The sequence below is a fragment of the Neodiprion pinetum genome, chromosome 7, assembly GCF_021155775.2.
Source record: "Neodiprion pinetum isolate iyNeoPine1 chromosome 7, iyNeoPine1.2, whole genome shotgun sequence".
In the NCBI taxonomy this organism is placed as follows: Eukaryota; Metazoa; Arthropoda; class Insecta; order Hymenoptera; family Diprionidae; genus Neodiprion; species Neodiprion pinetum.
Window position 1 is genome coordinate 5714802 of NC_060238.1, and position 24394 is coordinate 5739195.

A 24394-nucleotide genomic window follows, 5' to 3' on the forward strand; every position below is an offset into this window, starting at 1 on the left:
AGCCGTGGAATAATATAAGAGATGCGTTTGTTTATAGGAATTAAAGTCATTCCGAGTCCGAATTCCGAGTGACTTCAGAGCGCTCTCCGCAGCTCTCGAGTAAACGTCGTGGTGTAAGGCAGGCTTACGACTGCTAGTAGAGTACTTGTAGTACAATCGGTCCTGCAGCTTAAATTCAAAGTATTTGAAATAATGAATCAATAGATATACTTTCAATTAGAATACTTTCAAGTGCTCAGCAGCTCCAAGGTGCTAATTTTTAGCCAACGACAAACATTGGACAACGATCTTGATCGTCTGCTAGCTGGCCTAAAAACCATAAAAATCTATAATCAAACAAACCTGCTGAGCGGGTTTGCATCGTGGATCAAAGTCGGATTAGAATCGAGTTCAAGTTGAATTGCAGTTGCGTATAACATGAAATAGTTTTTGCAAACTTGTCTGGTACTACGTTATTAGTACTATTGCTTTTGGACCCTGATTTGGACATATTTTTCACTCGTGAAAGCGGTGATAAGCGCCATCTAGGTCAATCAGAAGTCAGCTTTAAACAATAAATCTTATCTTCTCGAATGAAAAATAAGTCAGAATCAGGTCCGGGATTCATCCTTTTATTCTTTCTATTTAAATTTGATTGGCGTGAAGACCCATTTCGCCAAATCTAACCTAACTAACCCTAAAAACTTTTAAACTCGTAAAAAACAGATGCTTGTGAACTAGACCTCAAGTCACGTGATAGAGTTTCTGAACGATTTTACGATCGTAGCTCCACGTCGCGGTGAAATCAGAAAGTTGTATTACAAAATGGCAACGATTGCAGGTCGTACTTGTGTTTTCCGTAATTAAATTTCATCAATTGAAACGATATTCAGTTCGTCGTCCAGTGTTGTTATAACATAACAATAACAATGAAGCAGTGACACAGCCGACGTAAGTAATCTCGTAGTGTAATTTTATCACCATTTCACATATTTGGCCCAGTATATTTGCCGGATCGATAAATCGATGCGCTACTTGGCTAATTCTAACCTTAACTTGGCTAACCGTAGCGCCCACTTTTGCCGCCTGTTTTACATACACCCTTGTACATCTTCATTTCATTGAAATTACTTTCATCCCGTGTATTATTTAGTTTCTACACATATTGCACACCCTGTACAACTAACCACTCGAGTGATGTTTGATTCATGATACCCAATTTTAAGAACAAAATCCAGTAACTTACAGTACCATTAATCCTCATACACTATTAAATTACTTGTGCACACGAAGTATATTATGTACATACTGGCTTGAGCTAGCAGTTTTCTGTGGCAAAGTACTCGTTCCAGCCACCCACCCGTCGCTATGTACTTTTTATTTACATACATGAATCACAACAATAAATTCATTCTGCTAAAGTTATTTCTCAGGGACTGTACTGTTGATGGATTGTTTTCCTGCAAGAATAAAAAATACACTAATATCCGTATGAACAAGTTCCAGTTGTATTGGATCTGCATATTATTTCATAGCATTTTCCAAATCATCCTCATTTGAAATTACATATCGAAATGAATTAAAATTACGTGCAAACCTGTAAGAATACATAGAATGTTTACCAACATTGATTATATGTTTGGATATGAGTCAATGCAGGGCCATTAAGTATAAATAAATTTTAAGAGGGATTATCGACTAGAATATGGAACTGTGCCTCGGCAATGCCGATAAAATATTCGATTCCTTTTCATTCAATTCAATGTTTACTCATTCATCAGATTCGGCTAATCTTTATCAACGTGTTGGTTATTTTGTTTTGATACACATTCTCGAGTAATGGTGTTTAAACTTGACCTCAACTAAGCTGATACTAAACAAACACAAATATTGGTAATTTGATTTATCAGTGATTTCAATTTTTCCAGGCATAGAGCAACATGTATAACGGTATCGGATTGCAAACGCCCCGAGGTTCAGGAACCAACGGGCACGTGCAACGAAATTGGGCAATAGTCCGTAAGACTAAAGACAAGGTTTCGTATAAAACTGAAGAGGAACTCCAGAAGTTGGATCAACTCAACAAACAACCTAACAAAGAAATCTTGGATCATGAACGGAAGCGCAAGATCGAAGTCAAGTGCGCAGAATTTGCCGACATTCTCGAGGATCAAGGGTGAGTTTTAATTTAGCTAGCTCGGAACTAATATAATTTCATGTATTTGTAATTTTTAATTAACTGAGATTGTCGTTGATGAAATCATGAGTTCATTTCTGGATTCATACTCTATTCTTGTCATAAAATATTTACGATAAAAATTGACTCATTGTCGTGGAATGCCTGAAGAATGGATGAAAAACAAGTTATAATTTTAAGACCGCCTTTATGTCATATCAATACTTTTAAACAATTTCAAACATTTTACTCGAAACCCGACATTTTTTTGTATTTGGAGCACAACTGAGACTGTGACTTTCGAGTCAATCCAGAATTTAGAAAACTATTTCTATTACAGGTTTACTAGCGAGGAGGTCGGCGAGAAGATCGAATCATATCGCTCTATGTTAATGGGCAGCGATGTCCAGCCCAGCGTTCCTCGTGACGAATTCGGCCGCATTAAGTGAGTATGATCTATATATGCGTTGTAACTTTATCTATCACTGTATGAATCATTCTTGAATCGTTGCTTGAAGCGTGATGAAAATTTCATCATCCCGATATTTTCCACATACTTAACACGTCTATAGGTTTTAACGCAAATTGAAAAACAAAACTATTTCGTACTATTTTAGCATTTGATTACTATTGTACCGTCAACAAACTGACGGTTACTTTTTTCGGAACAAATTTTATAAACTGAATACTCAATAGAATGACAAAAATAAAATTTTTGAGATATATGATTAAGGATAAAGATTTTTTACCGTGATATAAGTGTCAATTTACACTATATACAAGTAAAATTGAATTACAATTAGAGACTTGAAATTTTAGTTGGTCATATTCGTTTGTTTTTCACATATTCTGTATCACTTGGCACTCAAAATATTCAGTTTAAATCGAAATACCGAAATACTCATATTTTTTACACAACATTTAAAGACTGTAAAGAAAAAAAGTTTTCAACATAAACCATATTCTTCCAATGTTGACTACATAAGCCTTACATATCGATCGGATTTCCACAAAGCGTCGAATCACATTGGGGAAACCTATTTTTGGGAGGGGGGGAAGCAATATTCCAGGATTTTCTACATAACGCAGCGTTCAGGTTACTGCGTGATATCAACGAGCTGGTATTGAAAAGACATCGGTCCCTCCTTTTTAACGGTCTGGTCTGATCCCAGATCATCTACCCGAAGAGTAAAAAAATTGTAAAAACGAATCTCAGACTTAGGAAGTTTTTTTTATTTTGAAGTCAATATTGATTTGTAAAATCGTAAAATTATTAACACTTGCCGATCAAAATTGTTTTATACAAGCTCTGGTGCAGTTCGTTTTAGAACCTGAACCTTGCGAATAATGTTTAAGCTCTTCCTGCATGAAGACACATTTGCGCAAGAATTATTGGAACACCAGTTATAAATGCAGCGGAAAACCGCTTTAAAATTCCCGCTTTTTAAAAGGTTAACTCCCTAACCGATCTTTTTGAATTTCGAACGATTGGACGATTGACACTCATGTCTGAACTATAAGAATCATCAATACAGTGTACAAATAGTACGAAATCATTTGAAATATCTAATATGCTCCCTGAAATTTCGTGAAGCGATATGAAATCCGATAAAATCTCTATAGAACCTTTTGACATTATCCAAAATCCTTGAAATCATGTGAAATCCCTGAAGATCTGTGAATTTTTTTTTTTTAATTGGTGATATTTTATGAAACTTAGTGAAATCATTCGAAAACTCTTAATATCTTTGAAAACATGCGAAATCCCGGTAACCTATGAAATATTAAGAAATCATTCGAAATCCTGTATTAAATCTTGTAAATTCATCTGAAATCTTCGGAATCGCTTGACATCCCTGAAGTATTAAGACATTTTTTTAAATCCTTTCAATCTGAAATCATTTGCAATCTCCGATATATCTGAAGTTTTTCAAACTACATAAAATACCTGAAATCTTTCGAAATTGTTTGTATTCATTGAAATTTCGGAAGTTTCTGGAATCACGTGAAATCCCTGAAATCGCTGAAATTTTGGAACTCTCTGGAATCTCGTGAAAACCTTGAAATCGCTGAAATTTTGGAAGACTGGAATCACGTGAAATCCCTGAAATCGCTAAAATTTTGGAACTCTCTGGAATCTCGTGAAAACCTTGAAATCGCTGAAAATACAGAAGTCTCTGGAATCGCGTGAAATCCCCGAAATCGCTTGAAATCATTGAAATTCCGGTAATCTCTGAAATCACACGAATTCCCTGAAATACTATGAAATTTATAGAAATCATTTGGATTCTCTAAAATCTCGTGAAAACCGCGCGATGTTGAAATTTGTATTGCGGTCCACAAACCGATTAGTACAGTCACTGGTAGCCTGTCGATTTTAAGCGAAATAAACCACTTATCCACCGATCGTAAAGTACAGACTCGATGGATATTCTTCGCTCCAACAAATAAATTCCATTGTAGGAAAATTATCGAAATGGTGTAGCTGAAAATACAAAATTTGGGATATCAATCCGCGGTAACGGGCGGTGTAATGTAATATCTACCCATAGGCTTAGGGTTAGTTTCACGGTGCGTTATAACGCAAACCATACCTCCGAGAGCGTAAAAGGTATAAATCTCACCCCCGATTCGCCTCCCCGTAATATCGACTTGCTATGGCGCCGGCGCCCTTTTCGCCAGCAATAGGGAAGCGAGAGAGACAGAGAGAGAGGAGAGAGAGAGAGAGATTCTCTGTCAGCATCCCGGTGCAGATATCAGTTTGGAAATGAACCGACGTATCGTCAGGCTTCGCGTAGCCGGGCTGCGAATCTGCAGCGCAGAGTATTCGGAAATAAATAAATAAAATATGTAGCTTACGGTGTAGATATTAATTAAAATTTATTTATAAAATCACAAAAGTCTTCCACTAGTTCGTAATTTCTATATACACACACACACACACATATATATATATAATCTAATATAATATATTAGGTTTAATTTAAACACAAGTGTAACGACCTCTTGAAGTAAAATAACAATAATAATAGTAACAGTAATCATAAAAACAACAACAATACTCGTGTAACAACGATAAGAAAGTCAGTAAATTTATCAGATTTTTAAAACAAACAAAAATCGAGTTCACCTTTGTATGTAATTTATATAAATTGCAGCAAAATATTTTTTAATCAGACAAATCGAGAACGGTTTCTGCACAAGAAAAGCAGACTGAGGAAAAAATATAACGCGACAAAATTGGACAAATCATATAATAGACGATGATTTGTGTTGGATATTGACGATGAACTGTAAGTAAACTGTACTTTTTGTCCGAATATTATCCCGCGAGTCGTTGTGAGATATTGTTAGGGCGGTTCTTCCATTCATTCTGCAGATTAAAATCTCGTGTTAATAAATAAAATCCATGTGTCTCCGGTAAAAATTATCAACTTAATAAAAAGAATATGAATAATATTTTTTTAACATCGTCTATATTAATTGTAACTTGAAGTGATGGGTGTGTATATTATAATAACAATCTACGGTAATCGAAATACAAAAATGTTGCCGATCGTTAGTCAACAGAGAAAAAAATGATTGTTTATAATTTTTTCCTTACGTGAAATTAATAATCGTCATAAAATGTCTATGCTAATTTAAAAGAAAGATTATTTAAAATTTATAATAGTGTGCCTGAATCTAAAGTCTTCCTTAAATCTTTAAAATAAGATTTGATATTCCAAGTTTATTAATATAATAATGATAATAGTAACATTAGTAGCAGTAACAATAACAGTGAATAACAATAAGTGGACGTGTAACAATAGGAATAATTTGGACAAAAGCCAAAACCGCAGATGGAAGTGAATAAAGAATTACGAAATAAAAATTGATACAGAATCGGAGTTAAAATTCAGAAAGATATACGATTGATCGTAAAAATTTACCCTTCGCGATGAAAAGATATTCTGCCTCCTCTTTGATGTTGTAGAAGAGATTGGTGTTTGTAGTTAAAAAAAGCAGAAGCTCGAGGTAACAAAAGATGAAGTGGCATGGAGGAAGTTGGGAGGAAGCTATTACATTTCCCTCTCAGAATTCACTGCGCCTCTCTTTCTATAATGCCTACCATTCCCTGCAAGTGTTCTCGTTGGTTGGGGATTAAAACACTCCAGGAGGAATCTTGATTGCCCCCCCCCCCCCCCCCCCCCCCCCCCCTCAGGATTAGCATACGGAAAACGTTGCCTCCGCAATCCCAATTAACGATCGATTTAGCGCAAGACAGAGGAAAAATCGTACCTTCGGTACAAGGAAAATTGATAATCGTTAATTACGCATTTATTAATTAACAAAAAATAAACAAACATTGGATCAGTGCTGCACATATCATTTCCAACGGATTTTTGGGCCACAAAGTAATAATTCCTACCTTCCAAGGCTAGATTACAAGAAATACAAGTATGACAAGGACCACTATATATCTGATTTGCTATAATTATCAAATTATTTTTTCACACTATACGCGATTAATATTAATGAAAAGTGATTGGGGGGGTTTTTGATTGTGTGACGTGTAAAGTTTGTAGTTAAAACTGTTTCCTCGATGACGATGTCTTCGCCATTTCGTGTGAAAACGGCCAGAGGCCGCGGTCCGGCCGACGGTAGAGCTTTCTTTGAGCGATTGTGGAAGGGAAACTTCTTCCTCGATCGACAGAAACCGCTGAAACGATCGAGGCGCAGGAAATTGCAAGCCGCCAAGCAAATCACAGCGGCAGCTAACAGAAAAGCAGCTCAGCAGCGGGCAAAACAGCACTGCTGTTGTTGTCAGCGTACGCTGCGCGATATTCAACTTCATCTGTTGGCCGAGCGCCGCAGCAGCGTGCGGTCAGTTGTGAGGTGATTATTCCTGCAAATTGTTAGCCGTATCACTTATGCGATATAAAACATTGTCGGGATGTGTTCAGCGAAGAAAACGAGCCAAAAAACCTTGAAATCCGATTGAAAACACCTGAGTTCAACCACTTTTACCGTTCTGAGTATGAAATATTGTTTCCCACATTAGATTGGAAAGTCTGATTTTCGAACAATGAGGTAAAACGATGTTGGAGCATGCTCACATCTAAAACGTTCGGTTTTACACGCTAGAGCTTTCTTGGCGCATGCACACTTTCCGATAATTTAATCTTACGCACCGCCAGTGACGTCATTGGCCCGAGTTTAATATGAAGTTGCGCGTTTAGGTTAGGTTTCATGAAGCGGAGGCCATGTCTGTGGACATCTCAATTGTTCATGATCCATTTAAAAAAAATGATCAGCTTACTTTTTGTTTGCTGTTTAAATTAAACTTCACTTCACAGGTGTTGGAAAAAATACCCTGTGACATACGTGCGGATCGGCCAAATCTGACGCGCGTGAGCCCTCGCTTTTACGGCTCACGCTGCAAACTTCACACTCATCGGAAATCACCCACTTTGCGCACTAGTAACATAATATGCTATTTTATCGTCAATTTCGAATTATTAATCCGAGTTTGACGAATCATGTGGCTCGTTTTGTTTGTATCTAAATGAATACCTACCCTGTAAATTGTCAGAAATCTACTTCGGCTAGTTATAATGTATTTTTTCTTACATATCATTGGTAACTTATAACAATCGTATAATAACTGCACTTGTCTTTCATCCAATTAAGCGATCATAAAAAATTAATCTCTTTTGTACAGATTTTATTTACGAACGAAAGGATCGAGTGATCTTACTCGTGTCCTCATAGGCTTATCGAAACACATTTTGTAGTAAAAAAAAATTATAGAATAATGTGATCCTTTTAACGTTGTTTATGACCAAGTTTATTTTGTCGAAATTCACGGTTTCAATAATATTACTATATTATTATAATTTGATATTGATGGCTCAGTTTATTTCCAGCAATGAATACTTATTCTTTTAATTGTGGTTGGAAGCCTATCTACGAATTTCACGTATCATGTTCTTGAATTACGCGTTTCCGACATAAAAAACACACATTAAAAGATTGAAATCTCATAACCATTCTCAGTCGTTTCAGATACTGCATTCTAAACTGTGATATCTTTTGTTTCAAATTATTCCTTTTCAAAATTCTTATGAGATTGGAAATATTGTTTTATTTGCAAAGTTTACGTTTGTTTTGACATGACTATTTTACAATAGATATTTCTTTATGCGCTATGCAACTTCAGAGTGTCCATCTTGTAACTGGGGAATCAGGAAAATCGGCCCAATTTATTTATTCAGCGTCTATTTTTTCGTCAATCGGGAAAGTATCGTTATTTGGTAAATAAAAATATCGTTCTTATAATCAAGCAATGAAAAAGCAATTAATCGGTGCAGCCCCATCTAAACCTTTTGTTTTCAAATCAGTCAGAGAAAAGTTTATTTAAGTTTTATAAGATTTCTGCAAATCCGGCAATTTTTTTCACTGTCTTATGTTGGTAAAAATTCTGATTTTATGTAAAATATCTCGTTTACCCCCTTTTTTATTTAACATACAAAACTTAACTTGGTTGAATATTTTATTTCATTGTCCAAAAGTGTATAATCTTTCTTCTCATATGAAGAAAACGGTGATAAATATGATCTAACTTCACCGAGATTGAAATTGGTAACGTTATCGTAACGAAACATTGCGGGAAAAATCACTATTTTCGTAACTTTACGGTGATGTTCAAGGAACCAAGATTTCGAAATACGAGTGCGTTTTTTTTTTATCACGGTTTACTGAATTTCAGACAATTCCAAAATCGTGAAATAACGGTTTTTCTTAATCATGAATCGTTACGATAATGTTACTATCTTTAATATGATCTAACTTCACGAAATTGAAACTAGTAACGTTATCGTAACTAAACCGTACTAAAACAAATAACACTCATATTTCGAAATCTTAGTTCCTTAAAAATCGTAGTAATGTTAAGAAAATATTTATTATTCCTTCAATGTTTCCTTACAACGTTCCTAACTTCGATATGATCTAACTTCACGAGGTTGAAGTTAGTAACGTTGTCGTAAGGAAACATTGGAGGAATAATCACTATTTTCCTAACTTTACTATGATTTTTAAACAACTAAGATTTGGAAATACGAGTGTGTTTTGTCTTATTACGGTTTATTAAATTTCAGACAATTCGAAAATCGCGAAATAACGGTTTCACCTCGTCATGAATCGTTAAGACAAAGTTACTAAATAACTTCAATATGATCTAACTTCAGCCTTATCATTTTGTTCCAACGAATAACCTCATTTTCACGGAGTTTTCTAAACCTGGCAAACAAAGTGCAACCTCCATACCATGCGTGCAAAGGTGCACGCGGGATTAATAATCATACCGGCAATAATTAAGTGCAAAGGGGACAGCTGGCATGTATTGATCTGGGGAAAAGTCGTGCAGTTAGATGTGTGAGGGTGATTTCTCTCCGTCCCGCTCACCGCTCACCACCGTATCTCCCTCCATCCTTCTATCCATCCATCCATCCATCCATCCTCCATCCTCCATCCATCCTCCCCTCTTCTACTTTTCGAATATCAGGGGGTGGCTCGCTTCGTTCGCTCGACAGCAGCTCCAGTATTATGTCACTCCGTTACCTACTCTTATCGAACTCTATTCTTAATTTTCTAACATCCAAGAGTTGAAAGAAATTATGTATAAACAGCTATAATTGCATCGTGTACAGATATACAATTATCGTCGCATAATATTTATACTTTTTTTTTTTTTTTGTCGATTTCTTTTTTCGTTTTTTCGTTTCATTATTTGTCTACTAAAAATCTTGTAGGGAAATTCTGCGATCGGTGATGTCGATTTGTATTGACAAAACTTTATGATGACTGTTAAATTGCCAAAACGGTATGTGTTCATTTTGCAACGCTCCTCATCTTCTTATTATTTAGTATTTGGAGGAAAATTCTTTTTGTTCCAGACTCGTCATGTTTATTCGAAAATTTACGAATCATTTAATGTTAATTTGTAAGGCTGGATGCAATAAATTTGTATAAAAAGTGATGTACCAGGTATAATTGAAATTATTGCAGGAAGTGATGTGAAAAATTTTGACTAATTTATAAGTTGAGCGAATTGTTGAAATGTTGATACACAGTGAATTTCATTGTTACTATGCATGTTCTAAGTAATAACTGATAAATTGCTGCTTATGGGAAAAGAAGTTTGAAAACAAAAAATTATCTCGATTTATTGTACTTTGATCAAAACAAGAAGAAAAATTTCACTCCGTACCAACCAATCGTAATTTGGGTTTTTTTTATTGGAAGTGATATTATTACTGCTATCTAAAATGATCTACCTTTAAATTTAATTTCGAACATGGTTAAAACGTAAAGGCTAGACTGTAAAAAAAAAAAAAACAGAAAAACCATTTTTAGCATGTAGAAAAATGACTCATGCTTTTCTATTCAATTTTTACAACGTCAGTAACAATAAGTTTTTTTAAATCGAAATCTGTTATTTTCTCAACCGAAGTGTATTTATTCAATTATACAAAACTCCGTTTCCCACACATCCAATTTTGCCAATGAAAAATTGTGCGATTTTTCAATTTTATTCGATATTTATTCGATTTTCATTCATTTAAAATTTTCAAACCATTCCCTTTTTATTTAACCCGCAATTCTTAATATTGTGTTCTTTAGTTAAGAAAACATTCACCAACACTTGGTGACCTCTAACTTATTTAAAATTTTTGAATCGATTTACCGTTTATAAAAAAAAAAATGAACAAATCACTTCCATTGTCAAAGAAATCTTTTAATTTGTATGGATATGTTTTTTTCATAGCCGTATCTTCAATTGTTACAATATTTATTATAAACAATGAGAAGCGGTACAACCTAACTCGTCTTTGCTTCAAAATCAATCCACTCGATGCGATCGATAAATTTTGTACAAATAAAACATAAATACTAAATACTTGGATTACATTTGTGTGATAAATTGTTGTTACACTTATTTTACAGCGTGCGAGAAACACACCAGATAGCTGAGGCTCAACAAGAGAAGAATGCAAAATTACGCGAGGCGTTCGGTATCTCAGAATTTTTCGTAGAGGGAAGCAGCCTGGATCCCGAAAGACACGCACGCGAAGCCGAAGCGAGAGCAGCTGCGAATAAAGTCTATGAATTTGTAAGAACACCGAGCCCCGATCCAATCGCTGCTACAACAGTGCCCGAAAAGAAACGTAAGAGAAAACGTTCTAGAAGTAACTCCAAGAAGAAGAAGGGAAAAAAGCACAAACGGGACAGGTATGTTCAATCATAATGGTGCACGAGTCGACGAAGGCTAGACTTGTTAGGATTCCTGCTGACATTTTGCTTCTCTATCTCTCTCTCTCACTCTCCCTATCTTACATTGCGCATCGATAATTTATAAATGACTTATACGTTATTCAAGTTTGACGCCGTGTTTTTCTTTTCAATCGTTATGAATCTTTGATTGTATAATTCACTTGCACTTTTTAAATTTCAATCAAAAAGTTTTTATGTATTCTAATATAATTGCCAATCTCTGATTCGTTGAATAATATTTAATCGAAAGTTTGTAATTAACTAAACGATTTTTCTCACATCAGCAGCAGGAATCTAATCAAGTCGAGGCTTCTGGGCTGGCATCCTTCCCCAGTAGTGTCCTTGTTTCCCCCGAAATGTTCATTTATCACTTTTCGCACTCGTTCATTCGCTTACTACACATCTGATGTTTTATACTGACTCATAAACCGCCTACTATTTCATGCCCCGTACACGTTTCTCTGTTTCAAACAGAACTGAGGAGGACTGAGTGCCTACCTAGTAGGCTCAGTAGGTAAGTGTGCCCGTCGCGTCTAATTTCCAAAACCCTCAGACTTTCAGACTGCCTAATATATTTCATACTTATAACGTCGAAACAATACGATATATATATATATATATATATAGAAAATATATATATATATATATATGTGTGTGTGTGTGTTATATAATATATATTAGTTTTATGCATTATTACCCAAGGTAACATTATTTTCTTCAATGATGCGCTGCAAGTATCTTCTCAATTTTTCAGAGTAAATGTTTGCTATATTTCACATTTTCACCTCTTGGTAACAAACTTTTAATAAGTCTAGAGGTAAAAAAAAAAAAAACAGAATACAAAAAATGTGTCTCTTTACATAAGTGGGATTTAAAATTGAACCTTTTTTCATGTCCTCTTGAGAAATTTCGATATGATCAATATCATCTATCATTCAGAATGTTTTTCCATCCTTTTCTTTGATAATAAACTTGTCGCTGTTTCGTTTAACGAACAGGTTTTTCCTTTTTTCTTTCTTTTTTCTGGCTCGATGCAAATATGTATAAATGAAAGTATTAAATACAAAGATCGAGCAGACATTTACTTTTGATCAGATTTGACTCTTTCTATAGTTTAATCACAGTGCAATATTTATTGCGAAAGAGTGCATTTTTATTATCTGTTTGTTGATGTTGTTATCTACCAATGAAGCTTGTTGTTAATGTCATCTCTCTATTTTTTTCTGACAAGTCCGTCCCTATCGATGGTTATCAAGGTAATGCTAATCCCATATTTATATCAATACTCCTCAAATTTTCTGTATTACATTATGTCTCTTACATCAATTCGATTGAAAGATATGGTTTGTTTTCGATTTTACATCTCGATGAAATTACTGACCAATCCTTTCAAGTTACTTATTAGCAGTATACTGATGTTTCAAACGATCATTGCATTTTTCTTTGCTTGTACCATTTAATTGGACTGCGAACATATTATTATAACTAATACTGTAGCGTCGAAAAGAAAAGCCATAATTATCCACATCTACTTCGCAACGAATTACAAACGATTTAAACGTGCTATTTATTTGTGGAACTTGAGAATCGCAATGGCCGAATTCGAATACTTTGATCACATCCGTCACAAAATTTTTTTCATGCTATGTTATATATAATGTAATACAGCTTTTTTATATTAGCACAAGGTATGCACTTGTCGAGAAGAAGAACGACGGAAGTCGACCACTCCAAGAAATTTGTTATACGAAAAAGAAAATATACCTTCATCCAAATCATTTGTTTGAATTATAAAACATTTCACCTTTCATAAATGATTAACAATTTTGGAATCTCCTAGGTCCGAGTCCCCGAAGGCGAACAAAAAGAAGGAGAAAGCTAAGAAAAAGAAGAAGGAGAAGAAACATAAAAAAATAGAAGTCTCGTCATCGGACAGCGATTCTTCAAGCGAAGATTCAGATGATAGCAGGTAACTAAATTGAAAAACTTTTTGTAAATACATATTGTTGCTATAATAACTCATTTACACAATTTTCGATTCGCTGTCTTAATCAATTCATTCATTCGTTAATTATATGTATATGCCTTGATATTTAAAACTATATTCCCAGAAACCCGTAAACAGATGTTGATAAGTTTTCCATTGATGTAGCTTTACGTTTTATAAATGTATGAGAAATCGCTTTAACTGCACAATTTTAAATCCATACGTTTGAACCGATAAATTTGGAAAAACTCGAATTGACCTACGACTGACCGTAACAAGCCAAATAAAACTTTCGCTCTGTCTTAGTACGTAAGGACAATTGTCAAGTAGTTTTAAAATATTATAACCAGGGTCCGAAGTGCAAGTTCGTTCTACACTCAGCGACGACTCATTAGACACAGAGAGCAGTCTGATTCGAGACCTTTGACGACAGGCGTGGGTAGCCTCCTCGCATGCACTCAGAACATGTGGAGAATTTACTCCATTGAATGTGGAGGGTTGATTACTCACGATCAGCCCTTTTGAAAATGCTGAACTGGAAAACAGATTTAAAAAAAGGATATTGAAGAAAACAGTGAGATTTAATTGTCGTTGTTTTGCAGCTCCTCGGACAATGAATCTAAAAAGAAGAAGAAGAAAAAGAAGAAGAGGTCTAAATCAGATGGGAAAGATAAGCGTGAGGTAGGGAATAGTTACTTTGATATGAAAAAAAGAAGAAGAAAATAAAAAAGAAAGCGAGAGAGAGAGAGAGCGAGAGAAAAAAACTAGTACCAACTAGAAATTTGACCTTGGCACGAGAATCGGGTGCATGCAACATATATTGTTTGTGTTTTTCTGTTATACGAAACATAAGTCAACACAAGTAAACATTAAAGTAATCAAAATTTGCATTCTTTCTTGATTAGCATGGAAACTCATTACTTGTTTATTGCAAAAAAAGAAGCCAAAAAAAAACAAAAAACAAACAAGGTTTAATCTTGATTTTGAAGTTACCAAATCATTATTTCAAAGTGTAAATCTCAGTATTGTTTGTAATTATCAGCGCCATTTGACAGGAGGCATTCCCTGAGTGAGTACCTGATATGCCGCTACTCAATGTAATAATAATTATTCGTAATCTACATTCGTATGAATTTACGACTGTTGTATGTTCACTTGTTTTGTGTCAAGCACCAACACTATAGTTCGAAGCTTCTGCCATAAAACATTGTTTATTCCTTGTTAGAAAAAAGAAAACAAAATATTCTCTCCAGATTATTTATCCTTTTTATGGACTCTATTCTGCAATTATCGATAGTCCAAACAAGAGGGAAAAAAAAAATGGGAAATTGAAAGATGCGAATTGAAACCATTGAATTACTTGAGTAGCTATTTCATTTTTATTTTTCTTTACCTATAGTTCTAACAGGATTAAGGGCGTTGCCTAGATCTTGAACGATTTAAGCTCGCGCAGATGCTCAATCATAGCCTTCTCGTTTCTTTATTTACAATTGTTGACAAACAATTTCTTTGTTTTACTTTTAAGATTATGTACGATTTTATGTTATGATTCTACCTGAATTTAAAAATCATATCGGAGTCTTAGAAAAACAAAGTAATCGCAACAATTGAATTATATTCTTTCCGCTTTAGGGGAAGAAAAAATTTTTTTTAATAATGTTACATCGAACCCACGACACAGATCCATTCGTCGTCTTCAATTTAGGATTACCACAAATTATGCGGCAAGTGATGTGGATAAAATAAATGCATTGAAACCCAATTTTTTGCACAAAGTACAGGTTCTTTACTATTTATTCGCCGATTCTAACAGACATGAGCATCATGTTTAGTTGTCGTACTCTAATGCGAAATACCATTTATGAAACGGTTTTGTTGAGCGCCGAATTCGAAAGATCGTTCGGTTTCTAACTAGGCAACATCCTTAATGTATAGAAATATACATAAAATATACAAACGTATGGGACGTGGACGAATTTCCTTACGTACGGCATGGAATAAACAGACTATATTATCACAATAAACAGATTATGAAATCTAACATTATTAAGTTGCAATTCGAATAAATAAATAATAGTCGGTACTGGAGAATAAATATGACTGCATGATTGGTGTTCATTCCATTAATCTTAATTGACTCTTGATAATGGAGAACTATTTCTTTTTAGAAGAAGAAGTTAGCTGCGAAAAAGAAGCATCGGTCATCTGACAGCTCTACCGAAAGGTAAGCAATAGTCGTACGTAATACTGTTTCCAAATAATTCTACGAAAGTTTGAAACTTTTTATACGTCAAAATAATGCCTCGCGAAGTGATCTTGGATAACTTTTTTGTAAGAATAATGTAAACTTCTTACAATGCACGCCATGTTGTTCATTAATCATTTTTACATTGTTCGCAGCTCTCCAGAGCGACCAAAAAAATCTTCAAAACATGACAAAGTGGCGGAAACAATTCAAAAAGTAGACGAAGCTGAAAGTACTAGCAAAAGAACAGAATACTTGAGAAGAGAGTTGGAGGAACTTGAGAAACGGATAAAAGAGCGAGAACAGCGAGAGTTAGAAGCGCAAAATCAACTGAAAAAGGAAAAGGCGGAAGAGAGAGTCAGGCGCAGGAGCCGTTCGACTTCTCCAAAGCAGAAGGAATCTAGAAACAAATCACCAAAGAGGCAAGATAGAATTGGAAGAGCTGGAACAAGGAACGAATCCCCTCCACCTCCACCTAGGAGGCCCAGAGAATCACCTGCCAGGAGAGTCAGTTTAGAAAATCGTGACAAGTCACCGTTTGCACAAAGAAACTCGCCCTTCCGTCGCAACAGGTCGCCGTCAAGGGGAAGAACAGAGCGACGTTCGCCAAGGAGACACTCGCGGCACAGACACGTGTCACCCTCGCCAAGAAGACAACGATTCTCAGGGTCCAGAAGACGACGTTCGATTTCAAGAAGCAGAAGTCCATCGAGGTACGAACGCTACAGTTCCAGGCGAAGACCGTCGCCACCCAGGCGTAGGAGGTCAGGATCTCGGTGGAGGTCAAGGTCGCCACGACGAGGCAAAGAGACAAGAGAGAAATCTAAGGATCACAAGAGTCGCAGTAAGTCGAGAAGCCGCTCCCGTCGATCCAGTCTAAGTTATTCTCCGGTGCGTAGGAACCCCGAACGTTATAAGGATATTTTAGAAGACAAAAAGAAGGAGCAGAAGAAGAACGACAGTGAAAAACAAAAGTCACGCTCGATTTCACGGAATCGAAAGGTTCAAACCATCACTCCGAGAGTTAGTCTACGCTCTTCGAGCGAAGACGAAGGAGATCTAGCAGACGACGAGCCAAAGCAAGAGGACGAGGAGAGACAGAAGGAATTGAACACTTTGAAACAGTTGCAAACAGGCTTGGCTGCCAAAGCCAGAGAATCTTTAGGTAGAAAAGTAATCAGCCCGATCAAAGTAAAAGTCGAGAGGAAGGACGAGAACGTTTTTGACATCGCGCTACCGGAGGAACCGCCAAAATTGGGTCATAAAATTATCGGGCCTTTACAGGAAAGGTCTAAATCTTTTTCACCGGTACAAGCTACCGATACAATATCTCCAGCCACAAGTAGATCGCCATCGCCTGCTTTGCCCTTGACGAGAGCCGAAGCCGCTGTAAGATTGAGGTCACCCACAGAATCTCCGCCTCCACTGACGACACATTTCCTCCAAAGAGCAGTCAAGTCGAGATCAAAAAGTCCTGTCAAGAAGATAAACCGTTCACGTTCTGGATCAAGGTCCAGATCTCGATTGAGATCGAGATCTAAATCTGTTGAAAAATTTGCCAAGAATAGCCGTTCGAGATCGGTATCAAAGCACAGGAGTTCCAGGTCAAGTTCTACTTCCGTATCGCCGGTTAGAGTGCGGCGTAAATCGATATCCAACTCGCCTAGACAATCGAACAGAATTTCGCCAAAACCCGCGAAATCACCGCCTCAATCCAAGTCAGTGTCAAAGGGCAAATCTCTATCCAGATCGCCTTCGCGGATTTCAGACAAATCTAAAGACGTTTCGCCAAAAAATATGTCTATATCTCGTTCCACGACAAGATCACCGGCTTGTTTCGTTTCTACGAAAATGTCTACCTCTCGATCGCCGTCGAGGTCTCCAATAAGATTGCGAAAAATTTCGCCTAGAAACAAGTCGTATTCTAGATCGCGGTCAAGATCGTACTCCAGGTCACCATCCAGAGAGAAGGACCTGTCCAGGTCGCCCAGCAATCAATCTGCCGTGTAAGATATTATTGAAGCTCTAAAACATTACTGCGTTATTAATTACCCGCAATAGCATGTAATGGATTCTAAGTTTATAAATTTCATTTCTCATGCATGAGATGTTGAAGGTAATCTTACTGTTCCACCGATTATCATATTCAAATTGGTGGCATATTTAGTACTGTGTTCTATTTTTTAAATCTTGATTCAACTATAAATCGTAGGACTTTTATGGGTTTTACAGTTTGATGAGTAGAATCGTGTCGCATACCCGAAATATTTAATATGGTTTGATTCTGAACGAATAGTTTCTTTATTTATCTGTTTGTGAGGACAGCATCATGATTTTTTATTTAAGATATTTCAAGTTTTAGACAAAACGTAGTCATGTTTTTCATACTAAATCAAATTTACCTGAAAGAAAATGCCAAGTTCAAACGAATATACTTCATGCACGATTAATTCTTTACTTCAATACTTTTGAAGTGGTGAAAAAGCCCTTCGTCGTTCCCGTAAACAATTTAACTACATACCGACAAGTAAATACTTCCAAAGCTACTAATACACAAAAAATTAATCGAGATGATTAAAATCTAAAAATAGCTCACTAAAAACAGGTTCATGTTTCAAATAATAATAACAAACAATTTCAGATTGAGATCGTCATCCAGGGCAAAGCGGTCGGTCTCCAGATCGCCACAGAGGTCAAAGAAATCTGTTTCACCACATCTGCAGAAGTCTAAAAGCAGGAGCAGGTCTCTGTCGAAAAAATCGAGAAGCCGCTCTTTGTCAAAAAAATCCCTGAGTCGTTCACGATCTGTTTCTAGAGAGTCTAGAAACAAGGCAAAAAGAAGTCACAGTCGCAGCAGCTCACGCTCTTCAAATAGGTATGCTTTGCTTAAAGTAAAATCTATCAATATCAGAGCAGATTGGTGCTAAGAGGATAAACTATCCAAAAATACTCTCTCAAAATTTTAAGTAAATCGATCAAGTTGTTTTTGAAATATTGTAGGCATTGCAAAACGTGTCACCAAGAGAAATCGAATGGTTGCTGTTATTGTCAATAACGATGCCTCCTGTTAATTGATTCTAGTTAAAGAAAAAAAAATAAATATATTTTAATGAATCTTGATCTATATACTTTTGAGTAAAACAAACACCAATCGAATTGAATAATTGGTTGTCAATATGTAAATTTCAAGAACTGACACACTTTTCAGTCAACTTAGGTCGATGAATAATACAAAACGTACATATCCCATGTTACCTAGCAATAAATTCCTATCGTTATCACAGCTCTACTAGGCACAGTCGACGAAGCTACTCTAGTTCTTCTCGATCGTCGAGCAGCGGTTCGAGCCGGTCGTCGCACTCGAGTTCCAGCAGCTCAACATCAAGTAGATCTCGATCACCATCAATTCCACGTCGTCATGGTTCACCAAGCTTTTTAGACAGACGTCGAATCACCAGGTAAGCTATATTTAACCATCGTTACTGATTAATTTTGTAGTTAAATTTCGCATATAAATATCCAGTGCACCAAGCTAGAATTCGTAATTACACTTTTATTTTGTGTAGCAATGATTCGTCCACTTTTATTTATTTATTTAATAATTTTTAAAACGTCGTTGTTTACATGTTACCCCTTCATTTCTGACTTTAAAATTATGAAATATATATCATTATATATATATATATATATATATATATATATATCAGAAACTTTTTTCGTCAAATTTGCGGAAAATAACAGTGCCCGATGAAAATAACAACTCGGCATTCTGGCGTCTTCGTAAAAGTCTAGGAACCATTCTTATTCATCTAGGAACCAAAGCGATCAGGGAATTTCACATCATGTGTGAAATATTTCAACATCCAATTACATATTTCCAACGAAACTTATACGTAAACGTGTCTCTTTACTTCAACTGCTTTGCTAATCTGTAACGCAGCAAAAATTAAAGCCATATTGTCAGATTCGTAACAGTAATCGGTACAATTATTTGACCAATGGGGTCTTGCTGTATTTACTGCGTACAGTATTTGATATGCAATACATTTTTTTTGTTCAATCAGGCCTGGCACTAATTAGTCAATTTCTCTCGTTTAATCCGATGTTTTTAAATCTATTTGAATGTACTGATTAAATTTTTCGTTTTCTTGTACGTCCAATTTGGCTGTGTGCAAATAAAGAATATTCTTTCTATGCTTTTTCACTCTCAGAATTTCTGACGGCACACATGAATTTTTAACCGTTGACGTTCCCTGCTGAAAAATCGGTTATCAAATTTAAATAGTGGTGTTGTATTCCCTACAAATAGATTGCTAATATTTTTTACTTAGAAACCAGGTTATATACTTATAATACTTATATAAATAAATAAAAATAACATCTCAATAGTCTAAACGTTATCTAATAGTTTTCTCATTGTTACTGATTACAAGTAATACGACAGTTGCGAATTTTTCCACTGAACTTTTTCTTTCGGATGATTCATAAGAAAGTTAGATGAAATCGGTGAATGTCACTGTATCAGATAAATATATACCGAAATATCCTGATATCAGTTTTATCTGAATCTAATGTTTTCTTTTTATTCTATTCAACAGAAACAGATCGAGGGACAAGCATAGAAGATAGTGTTGTGATTCTCTTCAGTTATTGTTTTAATTTCCTACATTTATTTAGAAAGTAAATACTATAACTTAATTCACTACTTTTCCTTTTTTTCTTTATACCATTAAAAAAAAGTAAATTTTTTTTGTTTCTTTTTTTTTTTTTTTTTTTTGAAACCTAGTTTGTAACACGCAGTCCATTCTAGTTCAAATAATACAAACAACCAGGACAACTGAGTCGGCTGGTAACTGTAAGCCTTATTGTGTTAGCTTAATGTACGATGTAATTATTGCGATTCTTAACTATCTATTTCGCTACACGGTTAATCTTTTCAACTTAATCACCGCTCTGGCACAACTGAGCACCGATTCAAATTTGTTTAAAAAAAAAAATCTTGTACAGGACATATCTTTCATTTTCCTAAGAATTATGCTTATTAAAGTTATGAGGAACACTTATTTTAGTTGTAGCATGTGTGTATTTTTCACGTAACTTATTGTAAATTTAATATGGCTGGTAGTGAGTTTTCTTTTATATCATACATACACACATATGTATATGTATATATTATATATATATATACATGTGTGTGTGTATATATATATATCATCAATCAATTGCAAATAAAAAAAAAAAAAAAAACGCGTTTAGTTGTGAAGCCTCCCTAGTCGTTTCTTCATTTTGTGTTGTGATTCATGAGCCTTTTGTAATTTCCAAGTCATCTGTTGCATCAGAATGAAAAATTGAACACTAGGTAAGTACCGTTTATTTTATTTTGCACCTTTGTATTGAGTTATTCAATGTTGCATGAAAACGCTACTCCATATTGCATGTGTTATTTTATTTTCTTATAGTTATCGTTTTCATAAATGTTTACTATTGACGAGAAAGACGTAATAGAGAGTTGTAATAGTGAATACTTACATATTTGTAGTTCATACATACATACATTCGTGTTATTTCAACCATATCTAAATACTCATCAAAGCTCTTCTTTTTTAAGAGTAAAGTATTTTTGTGCACAATTCACCGTTACTGACCAAAGTTTAAATTCTGTTCCTAAGTTCTAACACTTACATTGAAGACACAGATTCCTAAATCACAGTTATCCACGAAAACTTACCAAGAATGAGAATAATACCGCTTGATCTGAACCGAACCATCGTGTGAAAAAATGTAGAATTAACAAATATTTGAAATCAAAATTATCTCACATGTTTATGTCTCCGTTTATTAACTACTACTAATTCAAATTTGTTAGCATTAATATTGTTTTACTCGATTTGTATTAGGCAATTTCGAAATTTAATGAAAAGAAATAACATGTCTGTGCTTGTAACGAAAAATTAACGTCAATAAAAAAAACATGTCATGTTGCAGCGAACTGACTACAAATTTGTCGTTGCCGTTTCTACTACTATCAATAAAATAACGTTCATTACAGTGCTAGAAAACGACCAATTCCTTATCATCGACCAACACCATCGCCACCATCTTCACCCAGCAGTTCCGAAAGCAGTAGACAGAGCAATTGGTCAAGTCCTCATTCGAGCCGATCACCCACTCGTAGCCCATCGTACAGTCATTAAGAAACCTTGGTCTCTTGTTCAAAGGGTTCTAGAAAAATCAGATGTTCCTACGTGTATACAAAAATTTAACATGGTCATGCTTCTACTTGAAGATTTAATTGGGTTTTCTGATATGTTGACCATTTGTTGTCAGAGAGATTACAATGTGATTATATATATTGTTTTAATGATTTTACCATAAATAATTTCCCAGATTCTTGTACTATCAGGCGATACCATGTGCCTGTGTACCTAATCTGTAACTAATCGCGCAGAGTAGACTTTTTCAATTGTGTATCGAGAGGCACATTTTTCTTCTTTTTTTTTTTTTTTTTTTCTATACAAAGCAAAGGCTACCTTCTCACGGGTGCATTATAATACGTGGAATATCTTAAAATTACACTGTTAAGTGCTTAGTACATTTTATTGCGAGCATCCAACGTTGTTATTACACTTTTATGTGCAACTTTCTAGTCAACTGTATTCGATACAACCTCACAAATGTTGAGGAAAGTTATTTTGTTAATATAAAAAAATGATTATTTATCGAGAGCAAAATTTGATGATATTTAACAAAGTACCATCGCCCGATATATCCAAAGGAGGAAATTCACAATAGTAAAGTACCTTGATTAATACGAATAGTATACACTAATATTTCGATAATTGAAGCTGAAGGATATTACTTGATCTTTGATCAAGCATTGCATATTTTTAAAGCCTCCTTTTGTACTTCAAGTATGTATTTAGAAATTTGAAAACTTACTAGATTACGATAGTTGGATTCTATGAAGCACACTTGCGAGCATACTCAATAAATGTTTTTATACAATTTAAGTGATATTCATATAGCGACAGTATTTACTATTTTCAGTAGTCTGAATACCTAAGCAATAACAAATCCGTAAGAGGTTTGAACAACATTAAGCTCACGTGATTCTACGTCATTATTTTATTTCATTTAATTTTCGTCCATTTTACTATCGTAGTTTTGTGAATTTTTTAGATTATTATTATTACTTACACCTCTACACTGCATATCGGATAATCCATCTCAACTCGAGCGAGTCCTGACGCTGAACATCACAGACTTTATTATATTATTTACCCCACACAGTCTCGTGAATTCTTTAAATTCCATCTAGCCTCCTTTTACGAGATAAATAAAATTGAGTGGTCCGAAGTTTCACACGAGCGTTAGTCGAATCTCAAATTTTTTAATACAGAAGTCCATACGCTACACGAATCTTTACCAAGAGGACTGAAAAAGAATATCTAATACAGGCAATTAGTCAAGAATTTTAGTACCATGGAATTGTTATAAAAACAGTTAATCGAATTGAGTTGGTTGTTGTTATCCGATATACATTAGTAGGTGTATTGACGATACCATTGGGCTAGTTTAATTTTTGTGAAAATTTACGTTCGTTGCATTTGTTAAATGCACATTTTTGGAATAGTTTTTATCTGCATGATGCAGTAATCGGTTACAACTGATATGTCGACGCTAGTCAAATTGTGACATTCCATGACTGTTTGTAGAATATGTTAGTCACATCTTATATTGACCAATGTTCGCAAATTATTGTGATTTAATATTTTTGTGCAATGTTAACTATCCAGTCCTGTGTACATATAGATTATTGGTACACCTAGCAAAGGTCACCATTGTAGCATAATTTATTTTTACTGGTTCAGTATTTTATACAATACTCTAATACCTATTTATCGATTTATTTATTTATTTATTTATTTATTTATTATATTTATTTATTATATTTAGCTAGTCACTGAATTACGATCCAACTTGTTTATCGCAAGTTATGGACCCCAACATGTAAACATATTATAATATACATTTGGGGCTGTTCATTCTAATCCGATCGCAAAATCTTGTTTTTCGAAAATTTTGTTCAACTCTTCGACATTTTTTATTTTTTTTTTTACCATTCGACTCCTTGTATCATGAATACTTTTCAGCGTATGATGATGGAAGAAAAATGATATCAAGATATTAAAAAAAAAAAAAAAAACAATTGAAATAATCGACTCTGAAAGATTTAAGATGAACAGCCCCGTGTGTTTGAGTGCGTTATTTAGTGAAAAAAAATATGATACGCCCACACACGTTATAAGATGAAATGTTCAATGTTGATTCGTTCTATAATACTCATTGGTCTAAGACGTGTAATACCTTTATATTATTAATGAGGTACCGAATGAGAAACCAGGCATCGGTTCAAAAGATATATGGTTCAACTGAAAAAGGTACTGAAGTTAATTTTTAATATATACTAGTAAATATAACAGTTATTCTAACAACAAAGTCATAAAAGAATATTAATATTGCACTAACAATGAAGCACTGAAATAATAGAATTCATTCGAATGATATTTTTACCCCACAAAAGATTTTATTTTATGAGTACAATGTTGATCGTACGCCGAGGCCTTGTCGTAACATTATGGAAAAAATAAAAATAGGGAAGTACAGTGTTTTTTCAGCCCTCACCAAA

The 24394-nt window shown here is 34.8% G+C and overlaps 1 protein-coding gene across 4 annotated transcripts; it reads left to right on the forward strand.

The window, feature by feature from the left end:
- The first annotated feature begins 593 nt into the window (after window positions 1-593).
- Window positions 594-23955, forward strand: Srrm234 (Serine-arginine repetitive matrix 2/3/4). Of its 4 annotated transcripts, none has more exons than XM_046635383.2 (11): window positions 594-930; window positions 1908-2155; window positions 2496-2600; window positions 11147-11431; window positions 13314-13442; window positions 14063-14141; window positions 15629-15684; window positions 15861-17711; window positions 18347-18580; window positions 18990-19163; window positions 21755-23955. In XM_046635383.2, the coding sequence occupies exons 2-11, from the start codon at window positions 1920-1922 to the stop codon at window positions 21897-21899; spliced, it is 3294 nt and encodes a 1097-aa protein (XP_046491339.1). In that variant the 5' UTR covers window positions 594-930; window positions 1908-1919; the 3' UTR covers window positions 21900-23955. The 4 variants fall into 4 exon arrangements, with proteins under 4 accessions (XP_046491339.1, XP_046491342.1, XP_046491341.1 ...); XM_046635386.2 differs by lacking the exon at window positions 21755-23955 and adding an exon at window positions 20304-20780 and having other exon boundaries at window positions 598-930; XM_046635385.2 differs by lacking the exons at window positions 594-930; window positions 1908-2155; window positions 2496-2600 and adding an exon at window positions 4904-7033.
- Window positions 23956-24394: the final 439 nt, after the last annotated feature.